At 52.2% G+C, this 20,554-nt stretch overlaps 1 protein-coding gene across 1 annotated transcript in view; it reads left to right on the forward strand.

Annotated features, from left to right (window-relative positions):
* Positions 1-20,554, forward strand: part of CROCC2 (ciliary rootlet coiled-coil, rootletin family member 2) — a 170,121-nt gene that overhangs the window by 120,800 nt on the left and 28,767 nt on the right. The window contains exons 24-30 of the mRNA XM_054039911.1: positions 741-979; positions 1,575-1,734; positions 2,512-2,679; positions 3,188-3,539; positions 4,106-4,290; positions 12,772-12,892; positions 13,602-13,765. Of these exons, the coding sequence (XP_053895886.1) occupies positions 741-979; positions 1,575-1,734; positions 2,512-2,679; positions 3,188-3,539; positions 4,106-4,290; positions 12,772-12,892; positions 13,602-13,765 (1,389 nt within the window). The remainder of the gene's footprint in view (positions 1-740; positions 980-1,574; positions 1,735-2,511; positions 2,680-3,187; positions 3,540-4,105; positions 4,291-12,771; positions 12,893-13,601; positions 13,766-20,554) is intronic.

Here is a 20,554-nt window from a genome sequence, read left to right on the forward strand (position 1 = left end):
GAGGAAAGGATGAGGGAACTGGGCTTATTTAGTCTGCAGAAGAGAAGAGTGAGGGGGGATTTGATAGCAGCCTTCAACTACCTGAAGGGGGATTCCAGAGGGGATGGAGCTCGGCTATTCTCAGTGGTGACAGATGACAGAACAAGAAACAATGGTCTCAAGTTGCAGTGAGGGAGGTCTAGGTTGGATATTAGGAAAAAACTATTTCACTAGAAGAGTGGTGAAGCACTAGAATGGGTTACCTAGGGACGTGGTGGAATCTCCATCCTTAGAGGTTTTTAAGGCCTGGCTTGACAAAGCCCTGGCTGGGATGATTTAGTTGGGGCTGGTCCTGCTTTGAGCAGCGGGTTGGACTAGTTGACCCCCTGAGGTCTCTTCCAACCCTAATCTTCTATGATTCTATGACTGCAGCGCTCGCAGCCCGGGCTGGCAGCACGCTGCACTGTACAAGGACTTCATATTCCTCCTTTGCATGCTGAGCTGTGAAACAAGCCAGCTTCTCAAGTTGCCAAGTGCCTCCTGCTAGGGTGGAGTGCCCAGTCTCCCTGTGACGGTAATGGGGAGCCGAGCCCCATTTGCAAAGGGCATCATGCTGGCTTAGCAGCTGCCACCTTCTCCTGGCAGGATGGACTGGTATTCACCCATCCTAGATGACAAGCAGCAGAGCCCAGCTCTGCTCTTCTAGTAGGGCAGAGATCCTGAGTGAGATAGCTTAGGGCGTGCATGTCTCTCCCCAAAAGGCAGAACAGTTAAGGATGCAGCTGCGGCTTGCAGAGGATGCCCGCGATGGGGCGCACAAGGACCTGATCGAGTTGCACCGCAGGTTGCGGGAGGCTGAGGAGGCCCGAGAGCTCCAGCGCAAGGAGATGTTGGAAACCCGCAGGGCTTTGGGGGACGAGACCAGGGAGAAGGAAATAATGCAGAAATCCAATACTGAGCTGCGAGCTGCCATCAAGAAGATGGAGAGCAAAAGGACCAGGTAGGCTCAGGGCAGTACCAGGCGGGCTGCACCCTGCAGCAGACATTACTTGGCACTGTGATAGCCTGCCAAGGTGCAGGCATGGCCAGGGACTGTTAGCTGGGCCACAGATCCAAACCAGAAAGTGCAGAACAGTAGCAAAGACCTACCAGCATGTCCACCCAAAGCCATTCCAGCTAAGAACTGGGCACTGTATTCAGGCCTGGGATGTACAAATAGGGCTGGATCCTGCAGCCATTCCAGGCAGGCTCAAGGCAGCTGCTTCTCCCATAGCTCAACCCAGAGCCATTCCATCCAGTCCATGTCTCTTTCCCCCCAGAGCTGGGCCCAGAGGCCAGTCCCAGGGCTGCCCTGGGGCGCATTAGAATGGGCACAGTAGCATGGTTTGACCTCTTCTCTGCCTCGTTCACTTCCAGCCAATGCAGAACTCCCTGCGGGTTCTTTCCCTTCCAGACCTGTCCCCAGACAGCCCAGAGCTCCCACTCACACCGTGACGACAGCTGGGTGACTGGGCGGGCACTGCCCCCTGCATAGATGTCCGCTCACAGCCCTTCAGTATTCCCCGGGCAGGAGTGACCCTGCATGTCTGCTTCAGCTTGAAGAGAGGCCTAGAGGAGAAGGAGCAGAAAATCACCATGCTGGAGGAAGCCAAGGCTGCAGCTCAGAAGGAGGCAGGAGAGCTGAGGGCAAACCTACGGGAGGTGGAGAAGTCTCAGATGGAGGCCCGCCGGGAGCTGCAGGAGCTGCACAGACAGGCAAGTGCAGATGGCTCCCAGACACGTGCCAGCCAGGTCCCTTTGCTGTCCCAGCTCCATCAGACTCCATAGACACATTCTGCCCCGCACCTCCCCTACTGGGAACTTCCTGACTGCGATGCCTCCTCGTAGGGTGCCCATTTGGGCCACTGAATGGGTCCCATTCCCCTGTGGCAACCTAGATTTCAGCGCCAGGCTGAGAGGAAGAGCTGGTAGCAGCCGAAGCCACCTGGGGCATGCCCAGAAGTGCAGCTCCCAGGGAGGTGAGGGGCATCTCCCTCCCAAATGGAGACCATGCCCTGAAAACCCCTTGGGTAGAAACTGGAGGCTTCAAAGCTCCCCAGCTTCAATCCCCCAGTGCGAGGAGCAGAATGGCCTGGTCTCATCCCCCATCCCACTGGCCACAGGAGTGGCTGACTGCAGAGGGGAACGTGCTACACAGGCCTGCTTCCCATGGGCTGCGCCAGCACCGGCCCAGGCCTGGCAGGCTGGGGAAAGGCGGCCGGAGGAGCCTGCTAGCGACATAGAGTGAATCAGTGGGTCCCACATTGGTACTTTCCACCCTGTGGCACTTGGCCAGCTCCTCCGGGGAGGCGGAGGAACCAAACTAAGAAGGGACCATTTTGTCCATCCTCAAGCAGTTATTGCCGGGGGGAGGCAGCCCTGCCCCCGGTCAGGGCAGCAGCAGTGGCTTGCTGTGGCCGAGACGGGCCTGCCAGCATGGCCTGTCCGCCCCAGGTCAAGCCCAGGACCAACCCGAAGAACTGCCCTTTACAGGTGAAGACGCTGGGGGACGAGAACAGCAAAAAGGGCAAAGAGGTGAGCGAGTTGCAGGCCCGTCTCCTGCAGCAGGAGCAGCGCGAGCAGCAGTGCCGCAGGCAGTCCCTGGAGCTGAAGCAGAGGATCGCGGAGATGGAGGGCGGCCAGGAATGTGTTCGCAAAGAGGTGAGCTGAGTAGGCACTGGAGCTGGCAGGCAGAGGCGGGCAGCGAAGGAGGGGGGCAGAGAGAAAGGATGGTGTGGAGGGAAGGGTACAAGGCCATCTCTAGATTAACCCAGCTAGGCCCACCAGGCCCCTGTGGGAGACCTCAAGGACTGTCTCCCTCCCCTCCTGTTCCTTCCCATCACCCTGAGGGTGCAGCCCTGAAGCAGAGGGGAGGGCAGTCCGCTCCCTGGTGCCTGCCTGTAAACACTGCCCCGAGGTCTCCAGAGAGCGACCCAGGGCTCTCTCTGCCAGTGGGGTAGAAAGCAGCAGCTCAGCCTGGGAGCCTGTGCACTGAACTGTGGGCGCTTCCGCCCTGCAGAGAGGGCTCTCTTTGGGTCTGTGCTGGGAAGCTCCTGGCCACTGTGTGTGTGTTGAGGTGGTGTGCCCCTCCTGGCCCTTTCAGCATGCTCTCTGGTGGAATGTATGCAGACAGGGCCTGGCGGTTACTCTGTAGCGCCCTCCCTTCCAGGTACTGAGCTTGCAGCGGAAGCTGGTGGAGGTGGAGTGGGAAGCCAGAGCCAGAGAGAAGGGGCTGGCCGACAGCCTGGGCGAGAGTCACAGCAAGGAGAAGAAGCTCCGGGATGAGCTCCATAACATGGAGCTGAAACTGCAACAGGCCGGCAGGGTCAGCGAAGGCCTCCAGCTGCGCCTCAGCACCACTGAGGGGCGCCTCCAAGGCCTAGAGACAGAGCTGGCCAAGGCGGAGGCTGCCAAGAGGGAGGTGGAGTTGAAGCTCGGGGTGCTGCACTCCGCCCTGCGCCGGACACTAGGGCTGGGTGGGCGGAGCCCCTCACCGCAGAGACCCTGCTCACCTAGCAAAGGTCAGCAGCCTTGGAGGGCTCAGCTGGGTTTGGGAGACAGACTGACTGGGCCAGATCACAGAGTGCCGTGTGTGTGACTGCACTGGAGCACTGATTGCACATCACAAGAGCTGCATGACATTTCCCTAGTGCTCCAGGGTGAGGGCTGCTCTGGCGGGGTCTGTAGCTTTGCTGTGTGGGGGCAGATACAGCATAGAGGGAAAGGTGTTGCCATGGCAGTAGTCACTTTGAAGGGGAAGAGGGCGGCGCTTGAAGGACCTGAGTGTCAGGCAGCTATCCCTGCCCTGAAAGGGGAAAGCCATGGAGGGGGCAGGGGTCTGCTTGGAAATCCAACCTAGCAGTAATCTTGGGAGAGGGTGGCTCTGAATCCCTGCATGGATTATCCCCAGACTGGGCTGAGGAGAGAAGCACAGTTGTAAGGCTGTAGTGACACGCTTGCCTTGCACCAGCTAATCCGTATTGCCTCCTGCCATTATCACATGGGGATGGTGTAGGCCTGCCTGATGGTCCCTATCCCAACACACCCACCTGGCATTCAGGCTTTGATAACTTCTCTGCCACCACAGGAACTGACGGGCGATGGACTCCGGCCTCTCGCACTGGCTCTCCAGAGAGGAGCTGTTCCCGTTCCCCCTTTGGTTGGGCTTCCCCTTTCCAAGGGGAGCACAGTGCCAGCGAGCCTGACCCAGACAGAGTCCAAGATGCTTTGAGAGACTTCCTGCAGGAGCTGCGAGACACTCAGAGAGAGAGGGTAAGAGCATCTCCTTTCTGCTCCCATGGTGTCCCCCTGCCCCTCCACAAACTCCCCACTCTCTGCTCACATCCAGGCCATGCTCAGCGTCATGGTCTCTGGCAATGCTAACACAGATTTGCCCCACATCGGATTGCTGCATTAACTGAAACTAATGTACAAGGACATTAAACTCCTGTCCCTTTCAGTTAGAATGAGCCCAGAAATGAGGCCTTAGTACTGCCCAGGACTGCATGCAAGCTTTACCCTCATTCATTTAATCTCTCTGTGTAGCTTCCAATCTACGCCTTGTCCACCAAGCTCTAACCAGCACAGTCACTCCCAGTGCTGCAGTGTGGGACACAGCCCTCAGAACATGAGGCGCTGCACAAAGGGGCATGGGACTGGCACACTGGACCAGAGCAGGGCTCCAGCCAGCCTGGTGTTATGGCTCTGACAATGGCCAGCACCAGTTTCAGTAGAAGGTGCAAGAGCCCTTCAGTCTCCTTCCCTCCCCCTGTCAGTTATAGGCCAGTTCAAGCCCTGTAGCTGGAAGGTTTAGATCATTTCTAAAACACTTGGTTATTTTTTTATTCCTTGTTATAACACTGGAGATCCTTGTTCTGAATCCTGCTGAGCTCTTGGCCTCGGTGATAGCTTTAGGCAATAGGTTCCACAGGCTCATTGCATGGAAAAATATTTACTTGGCCGCCACTGCTTGCTGAGTGTCACTGAACGCCCCTTTGTTCTGGTACTGTGGTCTGGTTGTAGGGCAAGGGCACTGGCAGTGCCAGGGGGATGGTGGGATATTATTTCTCATTCTTCTCTACCCTCCCTGTATTCCATGCCTTGGCCTTTCTTCCCCGACCCTTTGTGTTATTCCTTCCCCAACTGTCTCCCTATCCCTCCCATCAGTTCTTATCCCCGGAGACAGAGGACTCTGCTCAAGAGTCACAGCACCAGGTCCACCCCTCTTTCTCTTCAGCTCTGCCTGTATGACGGGGTGGCGTAGGGAGCAGAGCAGCCATAGGAGGCATGGAAGCTGCGTTCCCACCCTTGGGCTGACTCAGGGAAGAATATGGTCAGTTCACAGTGTGTCCTTCCCTGTTAGCTGCTGGGGGAGCAGAGGAATGTTGCCAAGGAATGGCACATGAGATGCCACATGCTTGAAAGCAAGTCAGGCATTGCTCACTTCTGTAGTTAGCTCAGTGCAGCCGTGCGGGATGTGTGCACAACCTGGGCAGGAAAGTGGTATGCCAGGCCATGTCAGGCCATGGAAGAGTTAAACTATGCCTTCAGACACTGCCCTCCCCACACACTCCACAGCCAGAGAGCCGACCACCCATGCAGTGCTGTGGTTTGCCAAGCTCTATCACTGGGCAAGGAGAGTCAAGGAAAGAGGACATGGAGGGGCAGGAGCACATGGAGAGCTGCATTTCCTTAGAGGATATTGCCAGCTACTCTCTCGGCCACCCCTACAGTGTCCAGGCCTGATCTCCTGCTACTGTAACTTGACTCGCCCCCAGCGACTCACCTCCAGCAGAGCAAGGCTGGCGACCCGCTGGGGATCTGGCCTGCTGACATCAGTAGAGCTAGGGCTGATTTACACCAGCTGAGGACCTGACCCCATTGACTCCAGTGGAGCTAGGGCTGATTTACACCAGCTGGGGATCTGGCCCCATTGACTCCAGTGGAGCTAGGGCTGATTTGCACCAGCTGGGGATCAGACCCCATTGACTCCTATGGAGAGATGCTGACTGACAGCAGCTGGGGAGCTGACCACGCCAGAATGGTTGCCACCCTCTGTTTTAGCAGTGAGCCCGTCTGTGCCCCTGCAGGCATTGGGCAGACAGCTACTCAATAGCAATGGGAGCTGAACACCCTCCCCCGCACAGCACTCCGCGGAGCGTGGGACCCGTGGCAAACCACCAGGCCAGCTCAAGGACATGCTCAGTGTCACATGACCCCACCAGCTGAGCTCGACCCCAAGTTGACCTTAACAGCATTTATATAGCAATGCTCTCTGGTCCTTCAGCCCCCTCCCCTTTGGCCTTCCTCTGTTGTGTCCTATTGCTCAAAACATGATTCTTATAAAGATGCATAAATATTTATACAAGCGTAATGTAAAAAACATGGACTGTCATAATAATCAAAGCCGCGGCGCAGCCAAAGGGCTTTCTCTAGGATTGGGAAATTAATTAATACTTTATGGGTCTAAGCTATCGAGTTTGAGGCACTCCTGCCTTCCCCATCCCATCAGGCTGCTGGGGTTTGCTGGAATTGAGGTGAGCAGCTGTGTCCAGTTGTGTCTCTCAGTGAACACAAGGGAAGATGTATTCCCTTACAGTTGAAGGAGGTTTGATGGTTTGAGTAACATTCTGTGTGTCGTTTTCATATGATTACTGTGTACAACCGTTCCTTAAGACTCCCACTGACTGGCCAAACTATCAGCCTGCACCAGTGCTCATTGACATCAATTGAAGGATTCCCATTGATTTCAGTAGGCTTCAAGTCTCACAGGTTCTACTGGGTGGTCGGCAGCAGCCCACCTCCCTATTAAAGACAAGGGGTAACATTTTCCACAGCACCTAAGAGTATGTCTACCCTACAAAATTAGGTCGATTTTATAGAAGTCAATATTTAGAAATCGATTTTATACAGTCGATTGCATATGTCCACACTAAGCGCATTAAGTCGGCGGAGTGCGCCCTCACTACTGTGGCTAGCATCGACTTATGGAGCGGTGCATTGTGGGTAGCCATCCCACAGTTCCCGCAGTCTCCGCTGCCCATTGGAATTCTGGGTTAAGCTCCCAATGCCTGATGGGGCAAAAACCATTGTTGCGGGTGGTTTTAGGTACATGTCGTCAGTCTCCCCTCCCTCCGTGAAAGCAACGGCAGACAATTGTTTCACGCCTTTTTTCCGCACAGACGCCATACCACGGCAAGCGTGCAGCCTGCTCAGCTCAGCTCACCAACACCGCCGCTGTTGTGTCCTGGGTGCTGCTGGCAGCAGACGGTGCAGTAGGTCTGCAAACCATCGTCATACACTGCTTCCGCTGCAACTCTGCTCTGCTGCTATTGGCTCGATAGCGAATTTCTCCATGTTGTCTGTCATGGGCTCCTGGGTACGTGTGTTCTTCCTCGGGAAATGTGCGCGGTGCTAACGGTCGTCCTCCACTGCTTCCGCTGCAACTCTGCTCTCCTGCAGACTCCATACCACGGCAAGTATGGAGCCCGCTCAGACCACCGCTGCTACTGTGAGCATTGTAAACACCTCACGCATTATCCTGCGGAATGTGCAGAACCTGCAAAAGCAGGTGAGGAGGCGACGACAGCACAATCATGATAGTGATGAGGACATGGACATAGACTTCTCTCAAAGCACGGACCCTGGCAATTTGGACATCATGGTGGTAATGGGGCAGGTTCATGCTCTGGAACGCTGATTCTGGGCCTGGGAAACAAGCACAGACTGGTGGGACCACATAGTGTTGCAGGTCTGGGATGATTCCCAGTGGCTGCGAAACTTTCGCATGCGTAAGGGCACTTTCATGGAACTTTGTGACTTGCTTTCCCCTGCCCTGAAGCGCAAGAATACCAAGATGAGAGCAGCCCTCACAGTTCACAAGCCAGTGGCAATAGCCCTCTGGAGGCTTGCAACACCAAACAGCTACCGGTCAGTCAGGCATCAATTTGGAGTGGGCAAATCTACTGTGGGGGCTGCTGTGATCCAAGTAGCCAACGCAATCACTGAGCTGCTGCTATCAAGGGTAGTGACTCTGGGAAATGTGCAGGTCATAGTGGATGGCTTTGCTGCAATGGGATTCCCTGACTGTGGTGGGGCGATAGACGGAACGCATATCCCTATCTTGGGACCGGACCACCTTGGCAGCCAGTATGTAAACCGCAAGGGGTACTTTTCAATGGTGCTGCAAGCACTGGTGGATCACAAGGGACGTTTCACCGACATCAACGTGGGATGGCCAGGAAAGGTGCATGACGCTCCCATCTTCAGGAACTCTGGTCTGTTTGAACAGCTGCAGGAAGGAACTTACTTCCCAGACCAGAAAATTACCGTTGGGGATGTTGAAATGCCAATAGTTATCCTTGGGGACCCAGCCTACCCCTTAATGCCATGGCTCATGAAGCCATACACAGGCACCCTGGACAGTAGTAAGGAGCAGTTCAACTATAGGCTGAGCAAGTGCAGAATGGTGGTAGAATGTGCATTTGGACACTTAAAAGCTTGCTGGCGCAGTTTACTGACTAGGTGAGACCTCAGCGAAACCAATATTCCCATTGTTATTGCTGCTTGCTGTGTGCTCCACAATATCTGTGAGAATAAGCGGGAGACATTTATGGTGGGGTGGGAGGTTGAGGCAAATTGCCTGGTGGCCGATTACACGCAGCCAGACACCAGTGCGATAAGAAAGGCACAGCTGGCACCCTGCGCATAAGAGAAGCTTTGAAAACCAGTTTCATGACTGGCCAGGCTACAGTGTGACAGTTCTCTTTGTTTCTCCTTGATGAAAATCTGCCCCCTTGGTTGACTCTACTTCCCTGTAAGCCAACCGACCTCCCCCCTTCAATCACTGCTTTCAGAGGCAATAAAGTCATTATTGTTTCCAACTCATGCATTCTTTATTAATTCATCACACAAATAGGGGGAAAACTCGCAAGGTAGCCCGGGAGGGGTGGGTGAGGAGGGAAGCACCAGGTGGGGTGGTGGATGAGGGGAGGAGGGAAGGACAAGGCCACACTACAGTTCAAAACTTATTGAATGCCAGCCTTCTGTTGCTTGGGCAATCCTCTGGGGTGGAGTGGCTGGGTGCCTGTAGCCTCTCCCCCCTCCCCCCCCCGCATTCTTGGGTGTCTGGGTGAGGAGGATATGGATCTTGGGGAGGCGGGCAGGCGGTTATACAGGGGCTTCAGTGGCAGTCTGTGCTCCTGCTGCCTTTCCTGCAGCTCCACCAGACGCCTGAGCATGTCAGTTTGCTCCCCCATTAGCCTCAGCATTGCATCCTGCCTCCACTCAGCATGCTCCTCCCTCCTTTCATCGCATTCATTTAATGCTGTCCTGGACTCTGCCGTTGTTTGCCTCCACGCATTCTGCTGAGCTCTTTCAGTGCAGGAGGACTGCATGAGCTCTGAGAACATCTCGTCGCGAGTGCATATTTTTCGTCTTCTAATCTGCGCTAGCCTCTGGGACGGAGACGATGGGGGAGCGTAGAAACATTTGCAGCTGCGGGAGGAAAAAAAGGGAGAGTAGAATTTAAAAAGATACATTTTAGAGAACAAAGGGAAGACTATTTCACACTGAATCAAGTGATTCACATTACATAGCACATGTGCTTTTGCTACAAGGTCGCATTTTGCCTCTTATATTGAGGGCCTGCCGGTTTGGTGTGAGACATCACACATGCTCGGCTGGGCAACAGAATTCGGCTTGCAGCAGCCATGGTAAGGCAAAGGGTTTCGGCTTCTTCAACCTTCATAACATGTGGGAACAGTTTCAAACAGCAGCGCCCTCCTTTCCTATACCAAGCAAAGCCCGTTGGGTTGGCCGTTTAAAAGGAGGGGCTGCAGTTTTAGGGTGAATGTGCAGCACAATCCAACCCCTCTCCCCCAACTCTCTGGGATGATCGCTTCACCCCCCACCGCATGGCTAGTATCAGGGAAGATCCCTGTCAGCCAAATACGAACAGCTCAGCATGAACGGGCCTCCCCCCACCGCGTGGCTAACAGCGGGAATTATTTATTTTCAGCCAAAGGCAAACAGCCAAAGCCTGGGCCCATTCGCTGCAAGGTTTTGTTCTGCAATGATTCCAGACTACTTGCTACTGGCTTGGCGTGGTAAATTAATCATTAAACACCGCTTACTTTTAAACCCTGTATTATATTTACAAAGGTACACTCACCAGAGGTTCCTTCTCTGGCTTCATGGTCCGGGAGTCCACCTTGGGAGAGTTGGGAGGGTATTGGCTACAGGGTGATGAACAGTTTCTGGCTGCTGGAGAGAAGGGATTCTCCGCTTGCCGGCTGTGCGCTATCCTCAACCTCCTCCTCCTCATCATCTTCAAACTCCTCATCCCTGTTGCATGAGACTCCCGCTTGTAGGTGTCCATGGACAGTGGTGGGATAGTAGCAGAGGCCATGCCTAGAATTGCATGCAGCTCATAATAGAATGTCTGGGGCTCTGATCCGGAGCGACTGTTTGCATCCTTTGTTTTTTGGTAGGCTTGCCTCAGCTCCTTAACTTTCACGCGGCACTGCTGTGTGTCCCTGTTGTAGCCTCTGACCATCATGCCCTTGGAGATTTTTTCAAATATTTTGGCATTTTGTCTTTTGGAACAGAGTTCTGCCTGCACAGATTCTTCTCCCCATACAGCGATCAGATCCAGTACCTCCCGTTCGGTCCATGCTGGATCTCTTTTGCGATTCTGGGACTCCATGGTCACCTGTGCTGATGAGCTCTGCATGGTCACCTGTGCTGATCAGCTCGCCACGCTGGCCAAACAGGAAATGAAATTCAAAAGTTCGTGGGCTTTTCCTGTCTACCTGGCCAGTGCATCTGAGTTGAGAGTGCTATCCAGAGCGGTCACAATGGAGCACTCTGGGATAGCTCACAGAGGCCAATACCGTCAAATTGCGTCCACACTACCCCAAATTCGACCCAGCAAGGTCGATTTTAGCACTAAACCCCTCGCCGGGGAGGAGTACAGAAATCGATTTTAAGAGCCCTTTACATCGACAAAACAGGCTTGGTCATGTGGACGGGTGCAGGGTTAAATTGACCTAATGCTGCTAAATTCGACCTAAACTCATAGTGCAGACCAGGGCTAAGGGTACGTCTTCCTACCCGTTGTATCGGCGGGTAGCAATCGATTTATCTGGGATCGATATATCGCGTCTCGTTAAGATGCGATATATCGATCCCCGAACGCGCTCTCCGTTGACTCCGGAACTCCACCAGAGTGAGTGGCAGTAGCGCAGTCGACGGGGGAGCCGCGGCCATCAATCCCGCACCGTCTGGACCCCAGGTAATTCAATCCAAGATACTTCGACTTCAGCTACGCTATTCGCGTAGCTGAAGTTGCGTATCTTGGATCGATCCCCCCCCCCCAGTGTAGACCAGTCCAAAGTGACTTTTGAAATTGGGCTGTAGGTCACTTAGGTGCTGTGGAAAATGTTACCCCTTGTCTTTAATATGAAGGCTATAGACCCCTGCCTGCCGTACTCCATTGTGCTGCCACGTGGCCATAACAGTCAAGATGTAGCATTGCATGCTGGAACCAGGGGTCTCTGTAGGGCTCAGCTCCATACTGAAGAGGAGGATGGCTGCAATCTGTGCCATTTTGTGCAAAGTAGGTTCCCCCTTTGGGCTCCCGGCAGGGTGCCCGTGAAGCTTAGCTTGGCAAAGTTTGGGCACCTGCGGCATGGATGGCAAAGAACATAATGGAAACTAGCAAGAAATGGGGAGCTGTCTTTGGCCAGGAGACTACAGACACTCAGGGCTGTTTGTGGCCAAGAGTACAGGCTGGGTTTGATAATATTGTTCTTTTGAAGGTAACTGGATTGTGATTTGCAAACCAGCAGCCAGATTCTGCCTCCCATTACACTCCTGCTGCCGTGCTGACCTGGAGCCGGATCCTGTTTTGTTGGTTTTTTAATGATGGTTTATGTCATGCACTTTGGCAGCAGCTTCCATCTGAGGATATAAAGCCTTTACAAATAGTGCTGTCTGTAGCCTCGTCACAGGCTCCTGGCAAGTGGGGACACCCCCATCATACAGATGAGGAAATGGAAGCACTGAGTGGGTGGGTGAGTTGCCCAGGGTAGCAGAAATGAGAGTAGGATTCAGGAGAGTCAGGTTCTACTTTGCTGCCCTGGGCAAGTCGCCCCTCCACACGCCAGGAAGAAGAATGGGGCTGTTCGTAATCCCTGTACTTTAAGAACAAACTCATCCACCTTCCTGGCGTGCAGTGTGCGGTGGAGGTGTGGTGTGTTTTAGGTGCTGGGTATGGGATTGCTGCTGAGTCCTCCTTTCCCGTTTCCCACACTGGACTCTGGGGTGTAAATCAGGATAGATCCACAACAGAGTCAGTTATACAGCTAAGGATCTGTTAGCACACGTTGCTTTTATTTGCTGAGCTTGGCAGTTTAGTGATGTTTAAAAATGCTCAGAAGACTTTGGGGAAAGGGACACTGAGATTAAAATGGTCCTTTGTTGGGACCATCGTGTAGACACATTTGTGTATGTGTGTGTCAGACATCACACTCACAAACTGACATGACACCAATATTTACAGGACGCCCTAGAGCTCTGGCTCCAGGGATGTTCTGATTTGTGACAGGAAGTTCTCATTGTTAAACTTAGTGTTTCATGTACTTCCTTTTCTCCTTTCTCTTTCTCTACCTCCACCCCCCGTTCTGTCTCGGCATATTCCTCTTTCTTTCTGGCCTGCACTTAAAAATCTGACACTATTTTTCTTTCTCCCAGGATGATTTAAGGACACAGGTGATGAACTTGAACCGTCAGCTGAATGAAATGGCGAGCGACCGGGACCAGACCAGCAATCATGTCCTGCAGCTGCAGAAGTTGCTGGCAGACTCTGAGGAAGGCCAGTCATTCTCCTCTTCTCCCCCTAGATTCCATAAGGCTCAGTTGATGCAGCTGGAGCAGACTGTCACTGGGACAGCAGGAAGACACAGGATCAGCTCTCCTCTCGTGTCAGAAGGGGCTAGCTGGTCAGGCAGAACTGGAGAGGTTCTAGTTTGGGATTAAACAGTGATGCCAGGCAAGCCCTGATCTCCTGGCCAGGATGCAGCCATCCCAACCTGAGGGATGGAGGTGGGGTGTGACTAGAAGGTTAGCTACAGGTGTAAAGCTACAGGGGCTTGCCAAAAACAGCTCCTGTGACCAGAGCCCAAGAGTCATGCAACCATAAGAAAGCCACTTCTGCTCTCAGTGCCTCTTTTTGCCCTCCCAGCCTTTATCCATAGGGACTGCAAGCTCCTGACCTTGGGGCAAGGCCAGTCTCTCTTTGGCTTCCTGATGTGGTCAGCACTGCCTTGCCGCTTGGAGTCCAGGGCTGGGTTCCTGGCACATGGCTCCTTTGGGGTGATGTCCCCATGCACTGATGCAGCAACCCTTAGATCCAGTGAACTCGCTGTTCACATGTAGCTCGGGGACTCCAGGAGGCTGGGTGATGGCTTGGCTGGATTGCACCCCCAGCCATCACAGAGATCCACTGGGGAAGCAGTGCTCTTCTCCCTCCCACAGATCAGAGCCCGTTCCTCAAACCCCTGCCTCTCCTTTCCCATACCCAGGCAAGCGAGGCATGGACGGGCGCCTGAGCAGTGCGCAGATGGCCCTGGCACTGCAGGAAGAGACCATTCGGAGAGTGGAGAGGGAGCGCCATGCCTTGGCAGAGCAGATTGCTACCCTGGAGTGCAGCATGCATGCCAGGGAGGAGAAGAACAGGGAGCTGCAGGTGGGTCTGAGCCTGCAAGGAGAAGGAGTAGGAAGTGCATGTTACGGGGCAGCCACCCGTTAGGAAACGGAGGGGGAGCTCTGTAAAAGTCACTAGTGGAAAGGGAGAGTCATAAGAACATAAGAATATAAAAACGGCCATACTGGGTCAGACCAAAGGTCAGTCTAGCACAGTATCCTGTCTTCTGACAGTGGCCAATGCCAGGTGCCCCAGAGGGAATGAACAGACCAGGGAACCATCAAGTGTTCCATCCCCTGTGGCCCATTCCCAGCTTCTAGCAAACAGAGGCTAGGGACACCATCCCTGCCCATCCTGGCTAATAGCCATTGATGGACCTATCCTCCATGAATTTATCTATTTCTTTTTTGAATCCTGTTATAGTCTTGGCCTTCACAACATCCTCTGGCAAAAAGTTCCACAGGTTGACTGTGCGTTTTGTGAAAAAATACTTCCTTTTGTTTTAAATCTGCTGCCTATTAATTTCATTTGGTGGCTCCTAGTTCTTGTGTTATGAGACAGAGTAAATAACACTTCCTTATGCACTTTCTTCAGACCAGTCATGATTTTATAGACCTCCATCATATCCCCCTTTAGTTGTCTCTTTTCCAAGCTGAAAAGTCCCAGTCTTATTAATCTCTCCTCATACGGCAGCCGTTCCATACCCCTAATCATTTTTGTTGCCCTTTTCTGAACCTTTTCCAAGTCCAATATATGTTTTTTGAGATGGGGTGACCAAATCTGCACGCAGTATTCAAGATGTGGGCGTACCATGGATTTATATAGAGGCAATATGGTATTTTCTGTCTTATTATCTATCCCTTTCTTAATGATGCCCAACATTCTGTTTGCTTTTTTGACTGCCACTGCACATTGAGTGGATGTTTTCAGAGAACTATCCACAATGACTCCAAGATCTCTTTCTTGAGTGGTAACAGCTAATTTGGACCCCATAATTTTATATATATAGTTGGGATTATGTTTTCCAATGTGCATTACTTTGTATTTATCAACATTGAATTTCATCTGCCATTTTGTTGCCCAGTCACCCAGTTTTGAGCTATCCTTTTGTAGCTCTTCACAGTCTGCCTGGGTCTTAACTATCTTGAGTAGTTTTGTATCATCTGCAAATTTTGCCATCTCACTGTTAACCCCTTTTTCCAGATCATTTATGAATATATTGAATAGGACTGGTCCCAGTACAGACCCCTGGAGGAATCACTATTTACCTCTCTCCATTCTGAAAACTGACCTTTTATTCCTACCCTTTGTTTCCTATCTTTTAACCAGTTATCAATCCATGAGAGAACCTTCCCTCTTATCCCATGACTGCTTACTTTGCTTAAGAGCTTTTGGTGAGGGACTGTAGAAGGGTTCGGTTGGGGTCACCCCTCTCTGGGGCGGCTGGGAGCCTCACTACTTAGGTCCGGTGAGTCGGGGAATTAGCCGGGTGAGGCAGGAAACAGTCAAGGGCTCAGGCCCTCAGGCAGGGGCTGAGCAAATAGTTCAGGAACAAGCCCAGGCCCTGGGTCAGGGCGGGACAGCAAACAAGCAGGAGCTCAAAACTCAGGCTCCTGGTTCTGAGCGTCTGGGCGAGGGGGAGACTGCCACCCGTGAGTGGGGTGGCAGGGGGGACGCATGCCGCCCACTCCACTGCATCCCAGCCCAGGGCCCTAACAGCGGCAGGCGGCCTGCTGCGGTGTCAGTGGGGATCCTGGCCGCAACACACTGACATCGGCTCTGGGTGTGCCACAGCCAGACTAGGGTCGGCTTCCCCCAGGCTACTTCCTACCTCCCCACTAGCAGTACCTGCGTCTGGTCGGTGTCCTCCATGGCATCAAGCACCATGGGCTCCTCAGGGTACTCGGCGAGCGGTAGGCTTGGCAGCTCCTCTGGGTCGCTTCCCACAGGTAGGCTTAACAGCTTCTCCGGGGTCTGGTCACCATCAGGTCTTGACTGGTATGGCCAGGCCTCTGGTCGGTCATAGGCTACAGGAGTCTCCCCAGCGGGAGCTAGGCCCCCCAGCATTTGGCTTCTCCGGCGGCCAGGCAGCTTCTGAGCCCTGGGGTGGGGCTTTTATACTTCCTGTCCTGCGCTTTGAACTTTGGGGGGCGGGCACAGGCTCCAGTGGCTCCGTCCACTTTGGCATCCGGAGGGGCTCGTCCCTCTCTGGGGCGGCTGGGAGCCAGGCCACCTCACTACAGGGACCTTATCAAAGGCTTTCTGAAAATCTAAATACACTATATCCACTGGATCCCCCTTGTCCACATGCTTGTTGACCCCCTCAAAGAATTCTAGTAGATTGGTGAGACATGATTTCCCTTTACAAAAAACATGTTGACTCTTCCCCAACAAATTATGTTCATCTATGTGTCTGACAATTTTGTTCTTTACTGTACTTTCAACCAGTTTGCGCGGTATGGAAGTCAGGTTTACCAGCCTGTAATTGCTGGGGTTACTTCTGGAACCCTTTTTAAAAATTGGCGTCACATTAGCTATCCACCAGTCATTTGGCACATAAGATGATTTAAATGATAGGTTACAGACGACAGTTAGTAGTCCTGCAATTTAGCATTTGAGTTCCTTCAAAACTCTTGGGTGAATACCATCTGGCCCTGGTGACTTATTACTGTTAATTTATCAATTTGTTCCAAAACCTTCTCTAATGACACCTCAGTCTGGGACAGTTCCTCAGATTTATCACCTAAAAAGCATGGCTCAGGTTTGGGAATCTCCCTCACATCCTCAACCATGAAGACTGATGCAAAGAATTCATTTAGTTTCTCCGCAATCTGCTTATCATCCTTGAGTGCTCCTTTAGCATCTCGATCATCCAGTGCCCCACGGGTTGTTTAGCAGGCTTCCTGCTTCTGATGTACTTTTAAAAATTTTTGCTATTACTTTTTGAGTCTTTGGCTAGCTGTTCTTCAAATTCTTTTTTGGCCTTCCTAATTATATTTTTACACTTCATTTGCCAGAGTTTATGCTCCTTTCTATTTTCCTCATTAGGATTTAACTTCCACTTTTTAAAAGATGCCTTTTTGCCTCTCTCTGCTTCTTTTACTTTGTTGTTTAGCCACAGTGGCACTTTTTTGATTTTCTTACTATGTTTTTTAATTTGCAGTATACATTTAAGTTGAGCCTCTTTTATGGTGTCTTTAAAAAGTTTCCATGCAGCTTGCAGGGATTTTACTTTTGGTGCTGTACCTTTTAATTTGTGTTTAACTAACCTCCTCATTTTTGTGTAGTTCCCCTGTGACGGGTTCAGTCACAGAGATCCCCTTGGGACTGTCACCTGGTGTGCTGAAATCACTTCTGAGCCCATTTTCCCTGCCAGCTTGGGACTTCCAGAACCCTGCCTTGTTGAGCCAGACACGCTAGCCTGCTGCAACACAGACCCTGAGTCCGGGTCACACCCCCAAAGCTGTAGGCTTTAAGTGAAAACAGCTCTGCGGGTTACCTGACTCCAGCACCTAGACACCCAGTTCCCAAACCCCAAATAAATCTGTTTTACTCTGTATAAAGCTTATACAGGGTAAACTCATAAATTGTCCGCCCTCTATATCACTGATAGAGAGATATGCACAGCTGTTTGCTCTCCCAGGTATTAATCACTTACTCTGGGTTCATTAATAAACAAAAATGATTTTATTAAATATAAAAAGTAGGATTTAAGTGGTTTCAAGTAATAACAGACAGAACAAAGTAAGTTATGAAGGAAAGGAAAGCAAAAACAAACAAGTCTAAGCCTAATACATTAAGAAACTGATTACAGGTAATATCTCACCTTCAGAGATGTTCCAATAAGCTTCTTTCACAGACTAGACTCCTTCCTAGTCTGGGCCCAATCCTTTCCCCTGGTACAGTCCTTGTTAGTTTCAGCAGACATCTCAGGTGGTAGCTAAGGGTTTACTCATGACTGGCAGCCCCCTTTGTTCTGTTCCACCCCCTTTTATAGCTTTGGCACAAGGCAGGAATCTTTTGTCTCTCTGGGTCCCAACCCCTCCTTCTAAATGGAAAAGTACCAGATTTAAGATGGATTTCAGCATCAGGTGACATGGTCACATGTCCCTGTGAGACCACATTCTTCATTACCCATGGGCTGGCCCACACATATGCAGGAAGGCTTGCAGGTAAATAAACCCATTCACAGTTCATTGATTCTGAAGCACCCTTAATGGCTTCCACTTAATATGTTTACATCAATAATACAAGTTTATATCTTATTCTCCTAACTCCAGACATAGAAATAATACATGCAAACAAATAGGATGAATACACTCAGTAGATTATAAGCTTTGTAGTGATACCTTACAAGAGAACTTTTGTATAAAGCATATTCCAGTTACATCATATTCACATTCATAAGCATGTTTTCATAAAGTATATGGAGTGCAACGTCACATCCCCTTTTTGAAATTAAATGCTATTGTGTTGGGCCGCTGTGGTGTTTTCCCCACCACAGGGATGTTAAATTTAATTATATTATGGTCACTATTACCAAGCGGTCTAGCTATATTCACCTCTTGGACCAGATCCTGTGCTCCACTTAGAACTAAATCAAGAATTGCCTCTCCTCTGGTGGGTTCCAGGACCAGCTGCTCCAAGAAGCAGTCATTTAAGGTGTCAAGAAACTTTATCTCTGCATCCTATCCTGAGGTGACATGTACCCAGTCAATATGGGGATAGTTGAAATCCCCCATTATTATTGAGTTTTTTATTTTAATAGCCTCTCTAATCTCCCTGAGCATTTCACATCACTATCACCATCCTGGTCAGGTGGTTGGTAATATATCCCTACTGCTATATTCTTATTATTCAAGCATGGAATTACTATCCATAGAGATTCTATGGTATAGTTTGGTTCATTTAAGATTTTTACTTCATTTGATTCTACGCTTTCTTTCACATATAGTGCCACTCCCTCACCAGCATGACCTGTTCTGTCCTTTCGATATATTTTGTACCCTGGTATTACCGTGTCCCATTAATTATCCTCATTCCACCAAATTTCTGTGATGACTATTACATCAATATCCTCAGTTAATATATCAATATCCTCAGTCCAGCTCAGGTCTGCGTGGGCAAGCAGAGCGCAATCTGCTACACTCCCTGGAACAGTGACAGGGATGGATGAGCGTGGGAGACTGCTCCTTGGCTCCCTCCTCCATTGCCCAGGACAAGTTTCTGCTGCACTGCTCGGGAGGGGTGGAGGGAGGGCTGCAGACGTTCTCAGTGCACATCCTAGAGCTGAGCCATTTCCCAGGGCCATGGAAGCTCCAGGGCGCTTGGGAACAGCAGATGAGTAGGGGGACCAGTCTGCAGGGCATGGCCATTAAAGGAAACGGGCTGCCCATCAAAGAGCCAGGCCCCTTTACTGAGGGAGGAGCCAGCAGGGCACGTGCCCTGCCTGGACAGTGAGACTCACGACTCCCTCAGTGCCTGCGCCTGCCAGGCAGGACCCCACTCTATATCCAGCTGCCTGCTGCTGCTTCTCTCTCCGTGGTCTGGGAAGTGGGGGCTCGCCAGTGCTCACTGGCTCTGCTCCTACCTTGGAGTCTGGGTCTTGTCCTGGATGACTCCTAGGGATCAGCTGGCCTTCAGAGACAAACGTGCTTCTCTAGGGAGCGCAGAGACCCCTGGAGTGCCTCCAGACAGGGCTCATCCATACACCTTTATTCCTGGGCAGGTGACACGGCTCCAGGCCAGGTTTACACCTCTGTAGAGCCCCACAGGCACAAGCTGCTGTGGGCTAGCTAAACCGGTGCCACCTCACACTGTTAGTTGCCCTGGTACTGTTCTGTGTGTAGAGCAGGCCCTGGTGATTGCTCCAACTCCAGAGCTGCCAGGCTGCCCAGGACAGGGCCATCACAGCCCCCAGAACTTCACGGAGCAGCCAGTCCTGGCAAATTCCCCTTCCTGTTATCACCAGTCACACTGGGACCCTGATTCCCACCCAGCGCTCCCCTTGATCTGTCTCTTCCCATCTTGCCCCCCATACCCTGCGCCACTACACAATCACACACCTTCTACCAATCTCTAGGCTCCACACAAGACCAAGAACCCTCCTAATATAGCACCCGGGGCTGTCCCTAGACAGCACTGGGACGTGGGCCAGGCTATTAGGCTAGTTCAGGGGGTGTGCCGCTGGCTTTTAACTGGGCATAGGGTGACCAGACAGCAAATGTGAAAAATCGGAACAGGGGATGGGGGGAATAGGCACCTCTATAAGAAAAAGACCCAAAAATCAGGACTGTCCCTATAAAATCGGGACATCTGGTCACCCTAACTGGGCACGCGTTAAAGAGAGTGTGGCGGAGCAGTGCACAGGGTAGGGAGCTGGCCTGTGGCGGGGAGGGAGCAGGCCAAAGCAGGTCAGGGGAATCATGTGGCGGGGGGGGGGGGGGGCAGGCTGACACAGGGAGTGGGCAGCATGAGAGGGGAGAGAAGTTGCGCGAGTGGGGAGTGTGAGCCAGTTCGCGAGGGGGGAGTAGGCGTGTGAGTGGGGAGCGTGATGGACTGGTGCATGTGGGGGGCGGGAGCAGGTGCACGATGGGGGAGTATGATGGGCTGGCGCATGAGGGGGAGCAGGCGCACGAGCAGGGAGCGTGGAGGGGTGGGCCGGCATGTGAGGGGGGAGCAAGCATGTGAGCAGGGAGTGTGGAGGGATGTGTTGGCGTGCAAGCAGGGAGTATGGGGTGGGCGACGTGCAAGCAGGGAGCATGGAGGGGCGGGCTGGCTGGTGCGTGTGAGGGGGGAGCAGGCATGGAGAGCGTGGCGGGACGTGCGAGG

The sequence above is a fragment of the Malaclemys terrapin genome, chromosome 9 (assembly GCF_027887155.1).
Source record: "Malaclemys terrapin pileata isolate rMalTer1 chromosome 9, rMalTer1.hap1, whole genome shotgun sequence".
Taxonomy (NCBI): domain Eukaryota; kingdom Metazoa; phylum Chordata; order Testudines; family Emydidae; genus Malaclemys; species Malaclemys terrapin.